The sequence below is a fragment of the Lepidochelys kempii genome, chromosome 15 (genome assembly GCF_965140265.1).
Source record: "Lepidochelys kempii isolate rLepKem1 chromosome 15, rLepKem1.hap2, whole genome shotgun sequence".
NCBI classification, from domain to species: Eukaryota; Metazoa; Chordata; order Testudines; family Cheloniidae; genus Lepidochelys; species Lepidochelys kempii.
The window spans coordinates 30,347,836-30,372,047 of record NC_133270.1 but is presented as its reverse complement, the minus strand read 5'-3'; the positions used below and the strand labels follow the sequence as shown (position 1 = coordinate 30,372,047).

At 40.3% G+C, this 24,212-nt stretch overlaps 1 protein-coding gene across 3 annotated transcripts in view; it reads right to left on the bottom strand.

Annotated features, from left to right (window-relative positions):
* Nucleotides 1-24,212, bottom strand: part of KIAA1671 (KIAA1671 ortholog) — a 168,409-nt gene that overhangs the window by 52,680 nt on the left and 91,517 nt on the right. Inside the window, exon 1 of one of the 3 annotated variants that reach the window (XM_073313249.1) lies at nucleotides 17,401-18,870. The exons of the other annotated variants lie outside the window; for them this stretch is intronic. Coding sequence (XP_073169350.1) covers nucleotides 17,401-17,685 — 285 coding nt within the window. The 5' untranslated portion in view covers nucleotides 17,686-18,870. Of the gene's footprint in view, nucleotides 1-17,400; nucleotides 18,871-24,212 lie in introns of those variants that run through there. 3 annotated transcript variants of the gene reach the window in all.

The following is a 24,212-nucleotide window of genomic DNA, read 5'->3' as shown; positions in this document are numbered from 1 at the left end:
CTGAAATATTTCAGTCAGAAAGAAGTGATCTCAGTGTTACTGAAACTTTAAATTACTAAAAACAATGGGCCCCTGGGGTTGCTAGATCCCCTCTTCTGAGAAGAAGCGGGGAGGAGGGAGGGAAGGTAGAACAGGTTATAAAGAGGGAGGGAGAAGGCTACCTCCTGAAGAGATGACATGCAACCATTGGATGACCCAGAGTTGATCAGAAAGAAGCTTGGTCGGACAGAGAAGTCTGACTACTTAGCAAAACCTTCTGGGGTCTGCCAACCAATTAACTGAATTCAGGGGAAACGGCCGAGATGCAAAAGCTAGACAATGGACATATGCTGTAGCCAGGGGTGAAAGTAACTTAAAGGACTTACCAGTACTCTGGAGTCCTGTGCAGGGGGCGTGGCCTCAACTGGAAGAGGCATAGCCTTTAAATACCCTGGCCCTTTAAATCAAGATTTAAAGGCCCCAAGGCTCCCAGCTGCCTGTGCAGCTGGGAGCTCAGGGGCGATTTAAAGGGCCCCAGGCTCTGGCAGCGTAGCCCTGCCGCCGCTACCCCAGGGCTCTGGCTGTGCTTTAAAGGGCCCGGGAGCTCGGGCTGCTGTGGGCAGCCCTGGGGTTTGGGGGGGATGCTTTAAAAGCCGCAGGGCTCCTCACAGCGGCTAGAGCCCCAGGCCCTTTAAATCAGTGCCCGAGCCCTGCCGCTGCTACCCCAGGGCTCCAGCAGCGGGGCTCGGGGGGCGCTTTAAAGGGCCTGGGGGCTCTGGCCGCTGCAGGGAGCCCCAAGGGTGCTTTAAAGGGCCTGGGGCTCCCCGCAGCGGCCAGAGCCCCGGGCTCTTTGAAGCACAGCCGGAACCCTGCCGCTGCTACCCCGGGGCTCTGGCAGTGAGGCTCAGGGGGTGCTTTAAAGGGCCCAGGGCTCCCCACAGCAGCTGGAGCCCAGGGCCCTTTAAAGCGCGGCTGGAGCCCTGCCACCACTACCCCAAGGGCTCCAGCAGCAGGACTCAGGTGGTGCTTTAAAGGGCCCGGGGCTCCGGCCACTGCATGGAGCCCAGGTCCCTTTAAAGCGCCAGCCTGGGGAAGCCGGTCCAGTCTGGCACAGTGTACTGGCTCTTATCAATACTGAAAGATTCAATCAAATGTAGTTCCAGTTTTTTGCTTTGATTTAACTTTCTACTTGTTACTGTTACACAAAGGCAAGTCCCATTGAAATCACTGTGTACAAGGGAACCTATAAATACTGTGTTGCCAAGGTAGGAATGTTTATACCTTAACTGAAGTTTAGGGCTGTGGCACAGCCCTAAACAATACCTTTGTTAACAAACTTCATTGTATTATTTATTTGTATTAAAGCAGTGCCTAGAGGCCCCAGCTGCGATCAATGCCCCACTTAGTTTAAATACATAAGGGAGAGAGAGTCCCCGCCCCAAAGAGCTTACAATCCAAACAGAGACGACAGACGAGAAGTGAAGTGATTTGCCCAAGTTCAAATAGCAGTTAATAGCAGGGCTATCAAAGAATCCAGATTTTCTGATTCCCAGTTCTGTGCTTTCTCCACTAGAACACACTGCCTTTCTAATTTGGGCTTGATCCTGCAAGGTGCTCAGCACTGTTGAACCTTTTAGGAACAGGGAGGCAGATTTCTCACTCCACCCACCACCACCCACTCCTTTTACAATGGACAGAATGGAAACAACCTGCACTTCCTTTGCTGAGCATTCCCATGTGCTGGGGAATCCCTAGTCGGTGTACCCTGTTTTTTCTATGCCATGTTCCTCCCAGGTCTGGAATAAGCACAGCTGTCAGAGAGCTCCTTAGGAGTCTGCTGCTCTAACCTGCATCAGGGCCAAGAAGAGAATCAGGGAGTTGGCTACTGTGCCAAGCTTATCTTGGCTACAGCAGAGGATCTGGCCAAATGAATCCATGGGAACTCAGGTTTAATCAAGAATCTAGTTAACTCAGTGGAATGGGACCCAATTAAAACCTTTGCAATTATGCTTATATGCATGTGCAGTCAACTTTTTTTTTTTTATTAATTTGCTTATATTATCAACCTTTCCACAGCAGTATACCTTTCAAAGGCTTCGTATCGACTATCTTCAACAGGCATACCCTGAAAAAGGAGTTGCTCAGACCTGCAGAGAAAATTCCCTGTAATTTAATAGAAAAATCGAGTGATTTTAGTGCAGCGCTGGAGACAGAAGTAGAGTGTGACACTGACAGTGATGAGGAAATAGAAACCAATTCCTTTAAATAAATAAATAAAACGAAACAACCTATCTAAACCAAAGGAGCATAGTATTAGAATACATCCCCAAATCAATTATGGATAGGAAAATAGAGCAGAGTATTGGGAACAGTAGGAAATGTTTGACACATGAGAGAAATTAATAGTCCAGTGCTAGAAATCAGTTTTCCTTTTCACCCTAGTGCAGTAAACACCTTTATTAAATATAGACACAGCATCTACACTGGGGAGGGTGGGGTCTTATTCTTATTTAAACAACACAAACTAAGACAAATGTATCATCCCCCATTAACTGCATCTTCAATACTTCTGAAGAACGTTCCTCTACAATTTAGCACAACTCTTTGCAATAGGAGTAAGTAGCTATTCCTGGGGTAGCTATCACTTTAAATAGCACAGAATTACTGGGATTTCTTAAGGCACCATAAATAAAAGGCTGAACACACAAAGCAAGAGCAAACTTTGGTAACTGCTTCAGTATAGAATTGAGTTTGTTTTATCAACAGTTATATTCTTTCTAAATAACTCATTCTGTTACTTAACTTTACCATAATGTGGCTCGTGTGCATTAGTCTGATCTTCTAGGCAGCATTCTCTCTTACAATTTCAAGAAGTCTACATTGGATATTTTTAGGGTGGCTGTTGCATGGAGTTTAGATTAAATTTATGCACTATATGTAGCTTTATTAATTTGGTACATTTGTTCATTCTCTGAAGAAGCCATGAGCTCACCTGCATTTCAAAACATTCATGTTTTACTAGTTTTAAACATTAAAGATGAACGGAAAATGGATAACAACATTTGCTATGCAGCGGACACAGTGCTGCTGGCTAATTCAGAAGGCCTGATGAAGTTAGTGGAAATTATATATGAATATGGCAAAAAATATGAACAAGATAAAAGCTATGGTCCTATGCAAGGATACTAGGAAAACATGCAAAATTCCAACAAATACCACAGCCATACAGCAAGTGGAAGAATAAACACTTGATGAGAAGGGACATAAATCTGAAGGTTAAATTTTGACTTTTAAAAACATATATTTGGTCTCTGTTAAATTACAGCTGTGAAACATGGACATTCAAACAAATTAATAATAAAGAAACTACAGTCCCTCAAATTATGGTGTTACAGAATAATTCTGAAAATATCATGGATAGACTACATAACTAATGAAATGTACTGGTGATGACTGGAACTCAGCAAATGCTAGTTAGAGATCTTATGAAATGAAAGATTCAGCTTGCAGGGCACATTTTAAGAGTTTCAGTGGGTGATGCCAGTTTATGGGCACTGGAAAGGAAAGTTGATGGCAGAACATGAGGCAGAAAAAGAAGACACTGGATGGACAACGCGATATCCTGGGTGGATCAAAAGGATTGTTCATCCACAAAGATTAGCAGAGGGTTGAACAGAATGGGCCACCATGGTTACAAACCTCCACTAATGGAGATGCCACATAATAAGAAACATTAAAGGAAGTTCTGAATGGAATGATAAAAACAATTTTAGTATGTAAGTGCTAGTGCAAAGATACATTCTTTGCAACAGATTCTGTCACTTTTATTCATGTTGACTGGTAGCTTAGATAGCAAGAAGCCCTGTCAAAGTCACAGAGTAAGGCAAGCCTCAACTTGAGTAGAGTGGCAGAATCTGGCCCTTTTCAGTAAGGATGAAGTTGGATGCATTGTATTTTGAGTGATCAGCTTTTAATATTTTAAAGAATGGAGCCAGCACTTCCACTGTACGCAGTTTAGGAGCTGGATGTCAATTCTTGTACACAAACACCACAAAGACATCACTAGCAAGCAGACTTTGCCAATAAACTGAAGTGACTAGTTCAAACAGACATAGGGCAGAGAACCATCAGCAGTGGAAGGCAGATTGCAATTACTGGGCAGTTTTGCAGGAAGACTACTTTTTTAATAAGATTTTATTGATTTCTGTAGCCACTACTGTTATTACAACTCAACTTATTTACAAAGTTGAAGTACATTAATTACAAAAAACTAAGAAAAAAACAAAAATGGGTCACTCAATTTGTGTAATGCCTAGCACAATAGGCTTTGATCCCCAGTTGGGGCCTTTATGTGCTACCACAATACAAGTGATAGTATTATTAATGCACTAGTATTATACCAAACTCTAAAAGGGAGTGAATTCCAAAGGTGAGCACTCCTCAATTGAAAAAAACCCCTATCACTTACCCAAAGAATTTACCCTAGAAGTTATAGTAAGAGCCTCCCAAAAGTTCCAAACTCTCATTATTGGGTAGAAGATGAGAGAAATACATATGTGAAGGTAAAGCAGAAGCCCAGCAGGATTAGAGCTGTGTGGCATTGGGCGGGCACCACAGTGTCCATCTCAAAGAACTTAAACAAAATAGCACTGTATTATTCCTTCACAAAAGACTCAGAGGTCTATTCTCCCTGCAATGTCCACGTGTGGCTCTCATTAACACTAATGGGAGCTGGCATAAAGAGGAGAGAAGACTCCCCTCACTCTCTTAACTGGATTAAGCAGGCTTATTTTATACTGTTACATTAGGAAGGAAATATGTTTATTTGCATTAAAGATCCATATGTTTGGGAGCAACACCTTCAAGTTATGGTATTTTCCCTTAAAGATTCAAATACAAAGCTAGACACACTAAGTGATCACACTTTTTTCCTGACAGACATCTCTTTATTCTTAAAACAGGATTAAAGTTTGACAAGTGTGTGATAAGTGAAAGTTCCTGACACTAATTAGCAAATGCTTAGACTCCATAAACTGTATGTTCTTCCTTTCAGAATTACACACACATAAAAATCCAACATCTTGAAAGAAATTCTAAAAGTACACGAAGTTGACGAAATAGAAGAAATTTCAAAAGTAATGCAGAGGATATAAGCAGATGAAATATGCACAAATATTCAATGAAACTAAGAAGAAAAAGATATTTTCAGTACAAAAATATTACTACAGTCAGAATAAAACGTATTTCAACTAATGTTTCTATTTAATGCACCTTGCTTAGGTGTCGCAGCTAACTGTATATAATTGTCTGCTTTTCTCCAAAATATGAGAGAAATAAGTGCTAGATAACTAAGTCTAAAGACATTTCCTTGTTCGAGTGTCATTAGATGTTTATGTTGTAATAAGAACCTACTAAAATTACTAAGTCTATTTGCCACTATCCTAGGCTTGCTTGCTCTCAAAAAAACCAGAATCAAACATCTTCCAACTGATTCTTCCCATCAACAACGCTAGAAAGACTATAAAAAGAAATCCTGGGTACTCCTTTTCTTTTGGTCCTACTTTACACTGCCAGCTATGTTCATGGCCTGATAAACAGAAGAAAGACGTTATTAAGAATGAAAAACCATGAACTGCTTGTGTATTGGCTCTTGTGCACCCATTAATTAAACTCGACAACATTTACTTTGTCATTGTAAAGGTCCATTTATTTTCATAGAAAAGACACACAACTGACTCATTCTAAAAAGCACACTTTCTACAGCAGTGCAATACTCTGCGCTTTGCAACGTTTCTCCGCAAATTTAGAGATTCAGTTGCCATCATTGACAAAAGTGAAAGAAAATATTTTAAACTCAAGAATGATTCATTACTGTTCTTTGGGTGAATATATTATTGGTATATAAAAATTCATTAAATACAATATTGTAAGTAGATACATTTACTATAGATGAGCAATAATTCTGTAAAAGTAATTATACAGAGAATAAATAATTTAGGATAATTTGTTTTTATTTATTAGACCGTTCGCATCTTTCCCCCCCAAAAAAGCTAAATCAGCAAATGAAACAGAGTTTCACTGTAGAGGACATAAAAGTGTCCAAGTAATTCAGTTCTCCCTTGCGTTAAATCATAGCAAGTTGATGTACCTCGTTTTAATCACCCAGTACAGAACACTGGGCTAATGTCCCTTTAAAAACAAACCGTGTATTTAATAAGTATTGCCTACTCAAAGGGAATAGAGCACGCATGTTTCATACATGCTCCAAACTCCACAGTGCACATCACTGGCATCACAGTGCACTGCTGAGACCTATGTCGTGCATCTTCCCTAGGGTTGCTACCATAACAGAGATGTTCCTACCTATGCACTAGCTCAGCACCAGGATCACCATGGTGCCAGACAGACTTTATACAGAAAGAGGAGGAGATGGTGCTCCACTTACATTTTTTTTCAAGTGGGGGAGAGGGAAGCATAAACCTCCACTGGCTGAGCTGATTTTTTTCCAAGACATGGAGGTTGAAATTTCCACCTCTCTTCTTACTGTCTCCATTATCACCATGTGCTAATCAGCGGGAGCTGGAGCACAATGAGGGACTTTTCCAGGGCTGGGAGCATGCCCAGTACACCTGTGTCACTTCTGGGCCAGACTTAAAATACACAATTTGAATCTTTTTCTAGTATGCAGTGGTCTGAAGTTTCCCTTTTCATTTCATATTCCACTGCATGAGGTCAGATACATGCTGTGACATACTAAACTTTGGGGAAGCATCTTGTAACCCCCATTTCCTCATCTGTATATAATTGTGATATTGTGACATAAAAAGCATGCCATCTGAGGTATCAGGGAAAAGGTTATGATCAGCTGAAAGTCACTGTTCTATCTAAATATGTATATCTTCAGTGCATGTGAAGTTACGAGATTGTGTTGTATGGTTGTCACTAAAACATGCTGTACGTTGGGGAATCAGCCAGTTTTTGGCTCCCCAGAGACAACAGCAAGGAAAGTCACCAACGCCTGGGCGGGGTGTCAAGCAACTATCAACAGTCACTGTCCAGCAAGGGAGCTACAATTCAATGACTCACCTGCTTGAGACCACACCGGGGGAATTGCTCAGTCTTGCCTGGGGACTCAGCAATGCCCACCAGACATACCTGGATTTGTATTCTCCAAGCACATGGACTAAGGGTATAAAACAGGACACATGGCCCATGCTTCACCTTTCTCCTGTCCCCACCTATGCTGCAAGCAACAAGGAAACTAAGAAGACTTACGACTAACAGAGGAGACAGGCTCAGGTTTCAAGGGTGAAATCTGTGTACTATGAACTGCAATATCCAGTAAAGTGAGAAAAACTGCTTAATCTAGATATTGCTCACTTATAATCATTTGGAATCTATCTTTTGTAGTCAATAAATTTGTTTAACTGTTTATCCCTTTACCAGTAAGTTTGCCTGAAGTGTTTGGTAAAGGTGCTTGCTCAGGGTTGCAAAGGCTGGTGTATATCCACTTTCCATTGATGAAGTGGTGAACCAATTAATAAATTGAGCAGTGCAAAATGGTATATTCCTGAGGTACAGTGCTGGAAGCTGGGGGGATTCGGCTGGTGCCTTTCTCTGTGTGGTTCGTGAGTGACTCTGGAAGCATTCATGCAATCTAGCTGGGGGTGGGGATCCACATGTGGTTGTGCTGAGTGCTAACAGCACCTGGAGGGGCTTGCTGCTTGTCACTAGCAAAGCATAGAGAGACAGCCCAGGCTGAAGAGTTAAGGGGGCACAGCTGTCCCACGGTCCCAGGCTGCACCCCGAGGATCCTGTCACACATGCATCTTACAAGTTTAGCATGTTTTGAACTACTAATAAAAAAATAAGAAAAATTAGTTAGGCATTTGATTCTTCTCAGCCAAACAGAATACATACAAATGTTCTCTTTGCCACTCTGAGGTTTCAAAAGGAGCCCATGTTTGACTAAAGGGTGGCTTTATGGCCATGATAAATACTTATGTAAATAGAATCAACTTAAACTGCACCACTACAGCAAACATCTGTAACTCAGCCGCTCCCACTCAGCAATATTTTGGGAATGTTTTTAATAGTTGTGCTTGCCATTTTCACAAATGTATAAATCAACCTATTATATAAAATTTAAGCACTTTGTGGTGTAACAGGCTTTTTCACATTGTAAACAAATGTATGAAGTGTCTCTAAACACATATTCTATCAAGATTTGGCAAATAATGTATTTAACATTTGATAAATACATTTACTTCTAATGCGTCTATCTTAAAAAGTTTGAGAGAGTACGTAGCTAGGAAAGATACTGCAGTAACCAGAAGATGACACGGGCCACAGTTGCATCTTATGAAGTTAGTAGCCTAGAAATACTTCTAGTTACACACACCTTGACTCCATACTTACCTCTGTTTTATTTTTAAAATCTATTATTTTCTTAACTACATTTTCATGAAGTAACCCCAACCAAAAATAACTCTTTAGTAGTGTTTGCTCTAAGACCTAATTTTTCCACAGTACCTCCGTATAAAAAGTATTATAAAATTAATATACTAAATCCAGGTGCTCATGGTGAGCACTCATCTGCATCTGTGTTGCCTGGAGTACTTCAATTATAAATCAGGGGGAAAAAACAACTGGAAGCACTACATTTTGAAAACGTTAACTGGAATACAACTCAGAAGTTAAAAATCAATGGAGTTTTATAATACATGAGAAGAGTAGGGGAACAACAAATAGAAGTATAATGGTATCCATTTTGTAACTAAAGGACTTCCTGAAAAAAAAAATCCAATTGAAGAACATAACAGATGTCAGTTTTCTCTTGGCCCAATGACCGACCATGGCCAGAATATGACCATTCATTCAAGAGCATATACATGTTTACATATCTAGCACCCATTTTTGAACAAAATGCATGACAGGGTGACTGGATTGCTCATGAGTTTTGTATTGCAGTATGAGCCTTTACTTTTAAGTCACCCATACAAATCCTGCTCAGATCAGTAACAAATGAAACCAGATACTATCCGAAGTGTGGATTCGCCATCACTCACAATTTTTAATTTGAAGATCGGATGTTTTTGTACAAGATCTGCTCTAGGAATTATTTTGGAGAAGTTTCATGACCTATGTTACACAGGAGGTCAGACGAGATGATCACACTAGTCCCTTCTGGCCTTAAAATCTATGAATGTTCACTGGTATATGTGAAAATTATTTTTGGCCTCAACCTAGTTCCTAGTACGTAACAGATCTCCATGTAGACATTCTCAGATGACAGAAACTGAGCCACATTAATCCTTACTGGCAGTCCTTAGAAGGCAGGGTTGAGATTAATTAACAGTGGGTGTTTGGGGAAGTCTTGAAACAACCCTATTTGTAAAAAGAAAAGGAGTACTTGTGGCACCTTAGAGACTAACAAATTTATTTGAGCATAAGCTTTCATGAGCTACAGCTCACTTCACATCCGATGAAGTGAGCTGTAGCTCACGAAAGCTTATGCTCAAATAAATTGATTAGTCTCTAGGGTGCCACAAGTACTCCTTTTCTTTTTGTGAATACGGACTAACACGGCTGCTACTCTGAACCCTATTTGTGTGTATGAATGAAGGCTTCCATTTCCAGAACTGTCCTGAATGAACTTCATTAGCATTAAAGCCAAACAAAAAAGCTGCCATGTGACCACATCAACTTTGAGTAAAAAGGAACAATCACAGGAGCAGAACAGAAGAACTACATGAAGGGACAAAAGAGATACAGCTCAAATATAACTAAGGCTAAGGTAACATGTACACATTTAACAAAACATATAGGCCACTGTCAAATAAACTGAACTTCTTCCAAAACATCTTAATATATCCCACCATTATCCTTTCCTAAGGCAGGAGGCAAAGGTAAAAAGATGCGCTTTATATAGGGTCCTGAAATGTCAACAAAATCTGTCTTAGACATATCAAGGAGAAGAGCAAATTCCAGAGAAGTGTCACTTCCAAGAAGTATACCCTGACCCCCATGTCTAAGAACTGCTGGCTCAAGCCCAACAGTAAATCAGATTCTGAGGTGGCACGTAGGGATACTGATCAGGCGCTGTCAAGACTGTCTAGATACAAACCACACAGACCACAAATATCTTTGAATGCACCCAGGGACTGCTTAGAGGGACACAGTTAACTAAAAGTGCTTCTTAGTCTCCACAACAGTCTACAAATCTAAGAGCAGTTGGTGTTGAACAAGCATCTGTAGACTGTTAACCTGAGTGAGTATAATCCTTGCAACAACCTCAAGATGTTTTCCACACATTAGTACAAACATAGCAGCAGCCAAACTTGCTGTCATTTGAGTCTCACTTTGAGCCAAGTACTGGGAAAAGTAGAGAAACTGCAATGTATGTTAAAAAAAATTAAGAACTGAGTAACACCACATCTCTCAATGGAAGCTAAATCACCCTCAGTCTCCCCTTTTGACTTCACGTACCCATTGAGCGAGAAGATGGCACACTATATGAGAGAGCCAGTGGAGCAGGTAAGACCAACACCTATCTTCAGAACCTCTCAGGGAGGAAAGGTAGCCACTTAAGTGCAATTCTATTCACTTTTGAGAGGATCTGCAGCCAAGCCAACAAAACATATATACATAAAATTTTACTTACATGCACAAAACGTTGTCAATTTATTATCATGATGCTTGTAGGAAATTAACTAGCTGATTATTGCTAACTTGTGGGTAATTTTATGTCTACAGATAAAAACCACTTAATTAACAAAACAATGATTTGAGATCCAAGTGACTATAGCCAAGTTTTGCAGCTTCTGTTTTTTGTTTGAAAATTATCTCACAGAAAATTAAGACAATGCAGTTCTTCAAGAAGAGAGATCCAATCAAGATACTACTTGTTTACAGTGCATTTTGGGAGCTCAGCTTTGTTTATCCCCCCAAAAGGGGATGTGTCTTTTGACATTCCCAGGAACATTTCATAAGCAACATAGTTTAGGCCCAGGAACATCCTCAGTATTTCCTCCAAGATTCTTAAGAATGGGGCAACCCAATGTGTTCCCCCAAAAGCGGGAGAGGCTTGGAAAGAAAGGAAACAATACACCTGTGACTGCTGCTTTTGTTATAACCAGAGACCAAATTATAGATGTAGCAGAAGCAGCAGGTTTTATGGGAAAGGAATAATGGAGGTAGAAAATATGGCATAGCCAATATACTTTTGGCTTTGGATGAAACCATGGCAAATCACAGGATAATGTAAACTCTTAGCGGACAAATTAAATGTGGAATAGTAAAAGTACTACAGGAAAAAAGTCTCTCAAACATCTTAGAAATGCTTTCTGCTTAATAAAGCCAAAACTGTACATTTACAATCATAATCTTGCATTGCCGTTTGCATTGTTTATAGCTTAGTAGAAACTGGCTCTTTGGTATGACAAATGTATAGCGATTTAAGGATTCTTAGATTGGAATTTAGGGGCCATCTTTTTGTTCTGTGATTGAACAGTGTCTAACCCAATGGGGTCCTGGGGTCCATGCCTGGGGCACCTATGGTAATATAAATAATAAATTAAAAACATATTTGGGGTCCTTATATCACTTGACTGACCTGGCACAAACAACAGTTCACACACAAAAAAATACAAAACAAATAAAATAAATAAATAAATCTATATATAGATTCTGTTGATTCAAGTTCATGCTATCCAATAGTGGTCTCACACAAGGCCATCTATTCCGCTGGTTTTTATTTTAGAAATAAAGGTTTGAAATGATAATATTTTGAAATTAGAAATGATTGCTGTCAACTGAAAATTGGACTCACAATGTGCTCTGTTTAAGGTCTTGTACCCTCATGTAAACTAAAAAACTAGATTTTGAATTAGGCATTTCCTTCCAGACTTCCTTCCTGAGAAATCTGTAGTAGAATCTCTTCACCGGGCAGCTCGAGAGAGCAAAGAATGTCAAGATTTTGACTGATGTCAGGAAGTTAGTGCTGCCAAAATTACTAAATCCGAAATTTTGAAGAGATGTAAACAAAGAAAAGGGAAGGACCAGAAAAGAAAAGCACCAAAGAGAGGAAAGGAGATTTCACAATAGAAGAATCTAACATTTACACCAAAAACAATTTTGTTGATCTATCATGGTGTGTCTATTCCCTGAGCTGTTTCTCTAGTTATTCTCCCTCATAGCCCAGTATCTGCTTCTGCAAGATCCAGACAGAAGTTACTGCCCCTGATCCTCAGCTGAAGCCAAAAACTGAAGCGTGTGGTCCAAGGAGGTGAAGGTTATTTTAAGTCACCTTTCCACTCCCTGATTCTGGGACTTCTCTGTGCTAGATTAGACCTCTAGTGCAATTTAGCACTACTGCAATGATACATGTGTGCTCTAGCTGCATGAAGGGGGAAGTATAGGAAATACTGAGACTGTGTCACCTGTGGATTGCTCTAGGCTAGAAAATCTTTTAAGAGACAAGTAAGTCTAAATTAAATCATTAGAGCATTGTGAAGCTTCCTGGTGGCTGGGGAGGACCTGGCCCATCATGCAGTGTTTGTTACATCAGTCTGTGGCCATGGAAATTGAATTACAAACTCTGCATGAAAACATGTCTGCAGGGTTCCACAGGAGATAAAAGAGAAATCACTGATTTCAGTACAAAATAATTAGCAAATATGGAAAAATAAAACTATGGAAAAGCAGCATCCAGTCTAATCCTTTAAGTATGATGTACTTGAAAAAATTATTAAAATTCTTCAAAATGGTACCATGAGGCAACTCACATAGCAAGAAAACACACACGTGATCATTTCACAGATCAGCCTGTCATCTCCTAATGCACTGTAATATATTTTAATAGGTATTCTATGAGGAAGGTCCAGAGATTTTCATGGAAGGGATTGGCACAAAGGGAAGGAGTGGATACATTTTTTTTTAAGATAAAAATTATTACTGCACAGTCTTCCACTTCACCCAAACTACTTTTGGGGGCATTGGTATTCTTAGATAAACTGTAATTTCAGGCTATGTAGTTCACCTTCAGTTTTGTAAGTTCCTTGGTGTCTTGTACAACACTGAGCATTCAATCAGCGTTATACTGCAATGGAACACAAGAATTCAACTCCACCTAGAAAGAATTGGGTGCCAGTCTGTGGACAGCTAGCTCCCAAACTAGTAAGCAAAAGCTTATCTTCATTGTCATTTGAAAGTACAGCACAAAAAGTATCAACAGCAAACTTACACAACCACTGTAAAAATGATTAACAACTAATCCATTTATGTTGGATTACACATAGTTTTAACTACATTGGTATTTAATAAAAATTTGTAAGTGATTTCATGGAGTTACTAAAATAAATTCCAATTTCATAGAATCATAAAATATCAAGATTGGAAGGGACCTCAGGAGGTCATCTAGTCCAACCCCCTGCTCAAAGCAGGACCAATCCCCAACTAAATCATCCCAGCCAGGGCTTTGTCAAGCCTGACCTTAAAAACTTCTAAGGAAGGAGATTCCACCACCTCTCTAGGTAACGCATTCCAGTGTTTCACCACCCTCCTAGTGAAAAAGTTTTTCCTAATATCCAACCTAAACCTCCCCCACTGCAACTTGAGACCATTACTCCTCGTTTTGTCATCTGCTACCATTGAGAACAGTCTAGAGCCATCCTCTTTGGAACCCCCTTTCAGGTAGTTGAAAGCAGCTATCAAATCCCCCCTCATTCTTCTCTTCTGCACACTAAACAATCCCAGTTCCCTCAGCCTCTCCTTATAAGTCATGTGTTCCAGTCCCCTAGTCAATTTTGTTGCCCTCCGCTGGACGCTTTCCAATTTTTCCACATCCTTCTTGTAGTGTGGGGCCCAAAACTGAACACAGTTCTCTAGATGAGGCCTCACCAGTGTCAACTAGAGGGGAACGATTACGTCCCTCAATCTGCTGGCAATGGCCCCTACTTATACATCCCAAAATGCCACTGGTCTTCTTGGCAACAAGGGCACACTGTTGACTCATATCCAGCTTCTCATCCACTGTAACCCCTAGGTCCTTTTCTGCAGAACTGCTGCCTAGCCATTCGGTCCCTAGTCTGTAGCGGTGCATGGGATTCTTCCGTCCTAAGTGCAGGACTCTGCACTTGTCCTTGTTGAACCTCATCAGATTTCTTTTGGCCCAATCCTCTCATTTGTCTAGGGCCCTCTGTATCCTATCCCTACCCTCCAGCGTATCTATCTCTCCTCCCAGTTTAGTGTCATCTGCAAACTTGCTGAGGGTGCAATCCACACCATCCTCTAGATCATTAATGAAGATATTGAACAAAACCGACCCCATGACCGACTCTTGGGGCACTCCACTTGATACCGGCTGCCAACTAGACATGGAGCCATTGATCACTACCCGTTGAGCCCGACAATCTAGCCAGCTTTCTATCCACCTTATTGTCCATTCATCCAGCCCATACTTCTTTAACTTACTGGCAAGAGTACTGTGGGAGACCATGTCAAAAGCTTTGCTAAAGTCAAGGAACAACATGTCCACTGCTTTTCCCTCATCCACAGAGCCAGTTATCTCATCATAGAAGGCAATTAGATTAGTCAGGCATGACTTGCCCTTGGTGAAACCATGCTGACTGTTCCTGATCACTTTCCTCTCCTCTAAGTGATTCAAAATTGATTCCTTGAGGACCTGCTCCATGATTTTTCCGGGGACTGAGATGAGGCTGACTGGCCTGTAGTTCCCAGCATCCTTCTCCTTCCCTTTTTTAAAGATGGGCACTACATTAGCCTTTTTCCAGTCATCCGGGACCTCCCCCGCTTGCCATGGGTTTTCAAAGATAATGGTCAACGGCTTTGCAATCACATCCGCCAACTCCTTTAGCACTCTTGTATGCAGCGCATCCGGCCCCATGGACTTGTGCTTGTCCAGCTTTCCTAAATAGTCCCGAACTACTTCTTTCTTCACAGAGAGCTGGTCACCTCCTCCCCATGCTGTGCTGCCCAGTGCAGCAGTCTGGGAGCTGACCTTGTTCATGAAGACAGAGGCAAAAAAAGCATTGAGTACATTAGCTTTTTCCACATCCTCTGTCACTAGGTTGCCTCCCTCATTCAGTAAGGGGGCCACACTTTCCTTGACTTTCTTCTTATTGCTAACATACCTGAAGCAACCCTTCTTGTTACTCTTAACATCTCTTTCTAGCTGCACCTCCAGGTGTGATTTGGCCTTCCTAATTTCACTCCTGCATGCCCGAGCAATATTCAGCCCCAGTCAGAAAGGTAAAATTGCTGTGAAAGTACAGCCAGATACTGAATCATACAGAATATAAACTCCATTATGTAGGGACTTTTATTTTTAAGAATTGTTTTAGGATGAGAACAATCAAAACGAAGCTTGTAATTCTAAGTCCCTATATCCCTAGGCTATTTTGGTTAAACTGAATCATGCAAATGCTTAACTTTGAAAATATTGATATTATTTCAGTTAAACTACTCACATACTTAAAGTTAAACACATACATAAATGTTTGCAGGATTCAGACCTAAAGTGGCTCTGGTGCCTACCTGCATGAGCAGTAAGTTCAAAGGCCACCCTACCTTTCAGGAAGATTTTCTACGCTGTAAGCAGTGGGAAGTTTTGCTGTGTTACTTTTAAATGACCTGTTAAGCAAGAGGCAGACTCCATTCCTTTCTATTTCTGAAACCATATATTTGTATCACTTTCGCATGATAATTTTAAATTGTTTTTCATTTTGACAACTCTAATTGTGTATTGTCACAATTTCCCATGAGGTGCTTCCCCCCCGGCCCATTACATTTGTTTCCAACTAAACTTGCCTCTTTCCTGCTTTTGTGCCTCTTTGACAACACATCTTTTTCAGTTTCTTTACCTGAGCTGCCAAACAGTAAATGAATAACAAGTCAGACCAATAAAGTTATTTAGTTTTACTGCTGATGAAATATTAGCAGGATTTGTGTGTGCAGATGCCACACCTTTCTGAGGAATGCATGCTTTACATAAAGCACAGGATGAACAAATCCTAATTAGCCCCCATCAACTCTATCCATGCCTCTAGGCTTTAGGAAGGCATATTGCTTTCTAAAAAAAATTCTGAACAAGTTCACATGATAGGGCCATTCATGGTTTATCTAGACACTAGAAATGAAGGGCTTGATCCTGCTCCCATTGAAATCAAGGTAAAACTCCCTTCTTTCAATGGTGCAAAAGCAAGCCCTAAATCAGAAGTCTTCTTTACAATTTGTTGAACTATTCTTTAAATGTTTGTAGCCATTTATTAAATTCCTTCCCAATAAAAACATAGGTTTAAAAGTGACTTGGCTCATTTAACCATTAGAATGAGCTGGGTGTTCTACCTTTTCTTTTAGTTCACTAGGAAAAGAGCAGTTGGAAGTACCTGAAACCTTGTGGCTTTACAATGCATAGACACAGATTATGAACTACAGAGGTTTACCTTTTGCCCAAACAATTTATGGTGATTTGTCAACTAAGCCTGGCAGAAATCTGCTAGGTAGGAACAAGAGCAGGATCCCCAATCGCCATACCACTTCAGAGTGTCTCAAATTGACCTTTTATGTGGCCTGGAGAATTCTTATCCCCTCATATGCATAAAAAACTCTTCCCTATGCAGTATGCATTTCTCTTATCACCTTGTCTTGTTAGTTATTTAACAAGAAAGTGTGCATGTTCTGAAGATAACCCCACAAAAGAAAAAGACATTTAATCAAAAAATGGTTCCACCTGACCCAAAGTCATAGTGTATGGAGAGCAAGCCAGACCATCCTCACATGCTCTCATTAAATTATGCCCTGAAGATTCCAGTGTGAGCCATAAATTCTGTATTTCATAATACTAAAAAAATTAATTATTATGTAAGAACAAACAAGCTTTTAGTCCCTTATTGGCCAATATTATTGCTTTACTATTAGCTGCAAGGTGATAGCACCTTGATTCTTTTTACCAGTCTACATTAATTATTTCACCTAAAACACTGTCATTAAAAATGAAAAGAACAGATGTACACATCAAGTAAGAAGCTACATTGGGCAAATGTGTTCCCTATCTGCATACCAAATACAAAGCAGCTTCGGACTAACTTTTGCCAATTACAGACTAGATCTTTGTCCTATCTTAGTTTTAAGAGAACACCAAAGTTAGTTTTTTGTCAAAAACTTGTATAAATTATCTTTGACCAATGAGAGTTAATGGAAATTTCTATTTACACTACAGAAAAAGCCCAGCTCATTTACAAACAGGCAGCATTACCAGTGTTTTGGAAAATATTTTTAAACTGAAAAGCTGACATGACACAGATCACTGTTCCTGGCCAAGATGCTGCCGTGAAAAACTTCCTTAATTTTTATCATAAAAGTTATCTACCTTTGGAGAACTAAAAAGGGGGCATTGCTTACAAGGTCTGGTGGCTCTGAACTGGCTTGCCTCTTCCTCAGGGAGGAGAACCTCTGCTGACTCCGCACTGAAAACCTTCGAAATGATTCTCTGCTCCGGGATGCAAAATGCCTGAAGGAGGAGGTTCGCTTGAAGGGAGTTCTGCTTCCACCCTCCCCGCTAGTCCGTTCATGAGCAACTGCAGTTGTGACTAAATTTAGTGCCTCCTGTAAGGATCTACGCACTGTCCCCATCCACTGGGTCATGTGAGTTTGTGCCACTGTCAGTTTGTCTCCAAGGTAATCCATTGTTCCAGGGGGGGGGGAAAAAAAAGAGGGGATCAATATTCAATGTCAATTTATTCTTTTTAATTCTCTATACTCCTCACAGCGCTGTTTGTTTTGCAGAAAAATAGTCTATAAAATATTTTTGACAGTCTAGTGTAAATAAATAGCACTAGACTAAAACATTGACGTCAGTATTTTTAAATAACAGAAGGTATATGTGGTGGAGGTTGGTATTTCTCAAATAAAGAAATAAAAAGGCATATCTTCTTACTTACAAATCAGATTTCCAATTACCAAAGAACCTCATCAAAATAAATTTAATTTTTTATCAGCCATGTAAACAAAAGAAAATTAAGGTTTAACTTCTGAAAATAGTTACTTGAAAACAGTTGTCTATTTACAAGCATAGAATTGTTCTCTTACTTTCTCACTGCAGAACAGGAAAAAACACAGCTCCTTTTAAAGCCAAGATATATGTATATTTTTAATATTAGAATTCTAGAAGGAATCTTATTCTTCTTGCCTGGCAGGCTTTCAGGCAACAGTATGTTTCACAGATTTCTGATTCTTTCATACAATCCATTCACTGGACAAAGTGATACGGTCTTCTGACCAATAAATCCAAGTCTTTTACTACGAAGCCAGGTATCCGTGATCACAGAATCCCCTTCTCACAGGTCACACTTAATCCTCAGAACCATGTTAGGAGATTTTCATTTCCGGAGGCACACAAATCCCAAGATAGGCAAAATGAAGCTGAAGGGGAACTGTGTTAAGTCTGCTGCCTTCAAGACTGGACTTGCCGGCTGCTCAGAGCCTGCCAAAAGATCTTCTGGATGACATCAGCTCTCTTCTTGGAAGGGGGCTTCGGAACGGAGGAATGTAGCAGGGAATGATAAACTGCTGTACAAGTAGTCAGCAGAGAGACTTTCTCCACCCCATTACAAGTCGCTACACACTTTCGCTCCTCTCTCTATACCACTAGGAAACACACTCTTGAGGATGTTGTTGGCTAGCACAGCAGCCTGCAAGCCCATCTGAATCTTACAAATCAAGAGCCTGCCATGCTCTGAATTCTCCCTGAATAAGGCTTGAGAGGTTATAAGCAGATGAAAAACTGCTGCTGCCTTTGGTATCCTAATCTGTTCAGTCAGTTCCTTCCCTTTCTCTCCTCCTCCTCTAGAGGAAAAACAATGAGCTAGGTGAAACAGCCGCAGAGGTCTGCCTAAGGAAGGATCTGGGCTGGGCTTTATTATAGTACAGGCAGGATTGCCATGGCAACCAAGGGAACAGCATCTGCCTGGGCAGGCAGGAGAGTTGAACAGATCTATTGGAATGATTCATAGTTTGCATATGTCACGTGTACTTACTGATTTTAACCCTTCCCTAGAACTGCGATAGAAACATTTCAGTGAATGGACATTTTAGCAAACCGCCAGAGACACTACCGTACATTAAAATGCAGCAGCTGAGCAGCAGAAAGCTGTGAACAGAGATGACATTATAAATGCAGGCGCTATAAATCTTAAGACCTCTAGAGTATTTGCCATGCGCTATTTTTGTTCACAAATTTTAAAAAACTGCTTTTTGCTCAGTGACCTTTCTTACATTATGAAACATTCATAACAGATAATGATTAACCCAGAGTATCAAAGAAAAGCTTCAAAGATCTATTCATCCGTCTATAGTTTTCTACATGAATTACATGAGAAATAATGTTTTCAGGTTAGTTTTAGTTATTTTAACTGTTATACAAGTTTCTATTCTTAGACAAAAACAAAGTAAGTTTCCACATTTGACATTCCCATATATACTTTTGAAGATTCTCAAAAATCCTGACATCAAAGGAGATACACTATGACTGATAATAGGATTTAAAGGTCATCAATTCCAAGATGTTAGAAAATGCATTTCAAGGAAATTCTAGCTTCTACTTTCAAACAAAACAAGAACTACCAAAACAAAAATCGAGTGACGTTTTAGGACAGCAGAGCCTTCAGATGTTTGACGTAGGGTGTCATGTGTATACTAATTCCCACTCTATTTCTAGAAAAAAACTGGAAGACCAGTACATGGGACAAGTTTTGCTGACCATGCCAAATGTATGTGAAATATCCCAAATTTGTCCGCGTAATGGTTTAACTGTGTCAGATTTTCACAATCAACAATGACAGCATGTAACATATGGAAGTCAAATGTCCATTGCTCAAGATGGAAATTCTGGAATAATCAATTCAAAAGAACAGCAGAAATAAGTATGTATAAGGAATACTAAGGTTCTATCAAACTAACAAACTACATGTCCAAGGGCTTCAAAGTTAAGATCACAACTGTAATTCACCATGAAAAGGAAAGGTGCAAGTATGGAGACAAGGAATGGATGTTCACTTTAAAGTTTCCTTGTTTTTTGTTTCTATCACAAGCTAGCATTTTAGTTAATGTCTCTCTCTCTCTGGTGCAGTCCTTCCAGGAAGATTATGAAATGCATATTTAACTGACAAACGAGCAGCTTCTGTATATTTTCCTGACATAGCTTCCAGCAGGCTGTTTCACAATGACAGAAAAATACTATTTAGACCTTGGTAAGAAGAACGTGTAACAAACAAACAAAGCACAACACAATGCCACAAAAGGAACCAATGTGACTTATTGGGGGAAATAGGATTTCTCCTTCTTCAAAATACATATTATTGACACTGCATTTCATCATGTCACTTGGATTGAGCCACGGCAACCTGTTTCTAGTCTTAAACCTGTCCAGTCACAGGGATTTTCACAATACATTTATGGCCCAATAACAACTAAACTAAGGCTTTGTCCACACTACAAAGTTTTGTCGGGAAAAATTGCCTTTTGCCGACAAAACAGGGGAGGTGTCCACACTACAACGCTACTTTTGGTGGCAAAACTGCTGTTTTGTCGACAAAACAAAACCACCTCAACAAGAGGCATAAAGCTTTTTGCGTCAAAGTTAAAGCAACAAAGCATCAGTGCAGACTCTGCTGTTTGTTCTGTCGACAGAACTGGCTTCCCCCTGTATCCCACAATGCCTGCTGGGACGGCTCTGCTCACCGGTTTGATCTCTGCTGCCCTGCAGACATGCGCCCCTCCCTTTTCAAAGTTCCGGGAAGTATCTGACAGCTGAGCGTGCGGCTCCGTTGGGGGAACAAAAAGCAAATCGTTAATGTGGAAGGCTCCTGTTCTGCCCTGCACTGGAGCACAGCGGCAGGCAGACTGCTGCTGCAGGGACGGGACTGCTGCGCTGCTTTGACAAGCCTCAGCCCGGAGAGCTCCCAGAGCAGCTCGGGATGCTGCTCCCCACAGATGAGGAGGCTGTGGGAGAACTCGGAGGGAATCACAGAGCCATAAGCAGGCAGGCAGAGCGGGCTGCTTCAGGAGAGACCAGTGTGCCGAGCAGAGCCAGGGGCTGATGTGGGGGTGGGAAGGTGACCCCCTCCCCCACCTCAGAATAGATCAGTCAGCCTGCTGTCTTCCCCGCCCCAGACACACCACTCTCCTCTCCCCCCACCCCTTCAGTTGGGTGAAAAGCAGCTGACAATCTACTTGGATGCCCCTGCAAGGATGGGATTGAGAAACCTGTGTCATGTGATGCTGTTCCTGTCCCATGAGGCACTGCAAACCCTTCCCAAAGCACCCTGTGGCCAGTTGCACAGTGGAATAGCTACCACAGTGCACTGCTTTCTGTGTCGATGCAAGAGCTGTTAGTGTGGATGCACCGGGACGACACAAGAAGCTAGTGTGGACATGCAACAGTGGTTTTAATTAAAGTGGCATAACTTTTGCGGACAAAACTTCATAGTGTAGACAAGGCCTAAAAATAACTAAATGCCCCAACAACTATGTGGGTGAAAAAAAGACAATTACTGCGCTCTCAAAAGAAATGTGACAAAAGACGAAAAGACCCTATCACCGGTGGGTAAACACTTTTCACAAAGTGATCACTCCATATCTGACCTCTCAGTCCTCATCCTCAAAGGAAACCTGCACAACACTTTCAAAAGATGAGCCTGGGAACTTAAATTCATAACTCTGCTAGATACTAAAAATTGACTGCATAAAGACACTGAATTTATAGTTTATTGCAGCAATCTGTAACCCACAATACCCCAGCTTTCCCCCACCCCATGACTGTTCAAGTGTTAATGGGCCACTTCTCACTGAATGGTCTCTTGAAGTATGTGTTAACTACTTATCCTACTTTGGATTTAGCTCTGACATTCTGAGTACATTTCCTAGACCAAAGACGAGCTCTGTGAAAGCTTGAAAGTTTGCCTGTCTCAGCAACAGAAATTGGTACAACAACAGATACTACCTCATCGAACTTGTCTCTCTAACGTCATGGGACCAACATGGCTACAACAACAATGCATACAATGTGCATATGTGACAGATGTAAACATCAGACAAAAAAATTTACACCAGAAGCGCTGAGACCACACAAACCAGAGCTTCACAAATAAACATTCATCAGAGCAGCAACAAAATGGTGGACACAAGAGAAAGAGTATCTTGCCTCTTTACTTTATGTCCTACTGTGACTATTTTACCTTCCTCATGCTTTTATTATATTTTTTTTTGCAGGGGGGGGAAGGTGTCAGAATAAGGGTGAGGTAAAGCATTTTGTATGGAATATTTACTTGTAGGGCAATAGCAGTATTTTAGGTTTGAATTAGTAAATCTATACAGAACAACAAAACAAATGAATAGCAAAATCTTCTAGAGCAAGATACTCTGTGGATTTTAGATTTCTGTAATGTTAATCAAGCGCACAACTATTACAGTAAAAAAAAGAAATACCTGACATCATCGATTGTAATGAGTATGACTGAGAATAACTAAAATCATATTAAACATTATTTGAAATTCTGACTATTTTTGTGAAGTTCTTTAATAAATAGGTAAATAGAGACTTAGCACACTGGAACATTAAACATGACTTGCCACTTCTAGTTCCAGAGTGGATAAAAATCAATGATTTAAAAAAAAATCAGATTTTTTTGGTTTAAATTGGATTTTTTTGATAAAATGCTTTTTGAGAAAAAAATAATATCTAAAGATAGTTTTAATTAAGATATATTATAACTCGAAGATATCTCATCATGGAATACAGATTATAAATTCTATAGTATGAAACAATATATTCATGTAATGTTTAAGAAAAGTTTTGTAAATGAGTTCAAATAGTTCATGGATTAGGGACCCAATCATATGCGGTTCCAGGGGCTTCTGTATAGATTATTTAGGTTAATCTTTCTATCGACCCAATGGGGCTCAGTGCTCAGTCTAGAAGATACCATCAGACACGCTTAGTTTTGCAGTTCTCAAACTGGATTTGTCTCTCCAGAGGTAACATGCTTGTTAATAGCAAAAATGTTTTTAAATAAATAATATAGAGAGGTGAGAAATAACAGACCTCAACTCTGTTGTCCCTCTGCAAATGTGTGTACACATAGTCAATCCCTTACCTCTCTCTAAAAGTGCAAAGTTTCAAAAGGTTCAATGAAGAGAAGATTGTTGGGGGCAGAATAGATGCGGAAAAGAAGAAGTCTGAAGATAAATGTGAGAAGTGAAGGACATATGATTTTTGTTAAAATATTATAGGTTTTCTGTTGAAAAAAAAATCCAGAATACTTAATGTTGTTTTAGTTAAATAAAACAATTTAAATGTCTGTCTGGTGATGTTCTCCTCCTAATACAGCATGACAAGAAAATCCTCCAAATATTAATAATTAATCTATTGAATTGGAGATCATTCACCTCCCAATGACTTCAGAAATATCTGCTTCAATTACCTTTAGTAAATGAAATAACCAAACAATCATTCATTTTCTGATATAGCTGTAAAACTAATCCGAAAAGTTTTCAAAATAAATTGCTGTTTAAAAATGTATAATGTGTACCTTCTAAAAATGAAACCTACATCTATCTCTGAGTTGTGAAGAATATATATTAAGGTTATAACAACCAACAAGAATGCACTTCTATGTAGAAAACCATGATTAAATAGAGTCTTCCTGGCTAGTGATTTAAATCATGATTTAAATCAATTTGATTTGTGACAAAGTTCCTTCTCTATCTTGGTGGGTCTTGCGCTTATTGGCAGTTTTGCTCACCTTGGAGCTTCACGGCAGCCCTCAGTTTGGCCGTTTTCATGAACCCACAGTCCAGGTCAACTCCTCTTGTGTCTGACCAGGAGTTGGGAGGTTTGGGGGGAACCTGGGCCAGTCCTCTACTACGGGTTCCAGCCCAGGGCCCTGTGGAATGCAGCTGTCTAGAGTGCTTCCTGGAACAGCTGTATGACAGCTACAACTCCCTGGGCTACTTTCCCATGGCCTCCTCCCAACACCTTCTTTATCCTCACCATAGGACCTTTCTCCTGGTGTCTGATAATGCTTGTACACCTCAGTCCTCCAACAGTACGCATTCTCACTCTCAGCTCCCAGTGCCTCTTGCTCCCAGCTCCTCAAACATGCACCACAAATTGAAGTGAGCTCCTTTTTAAACCCAGGTGCCCTAAATAGCCTGTC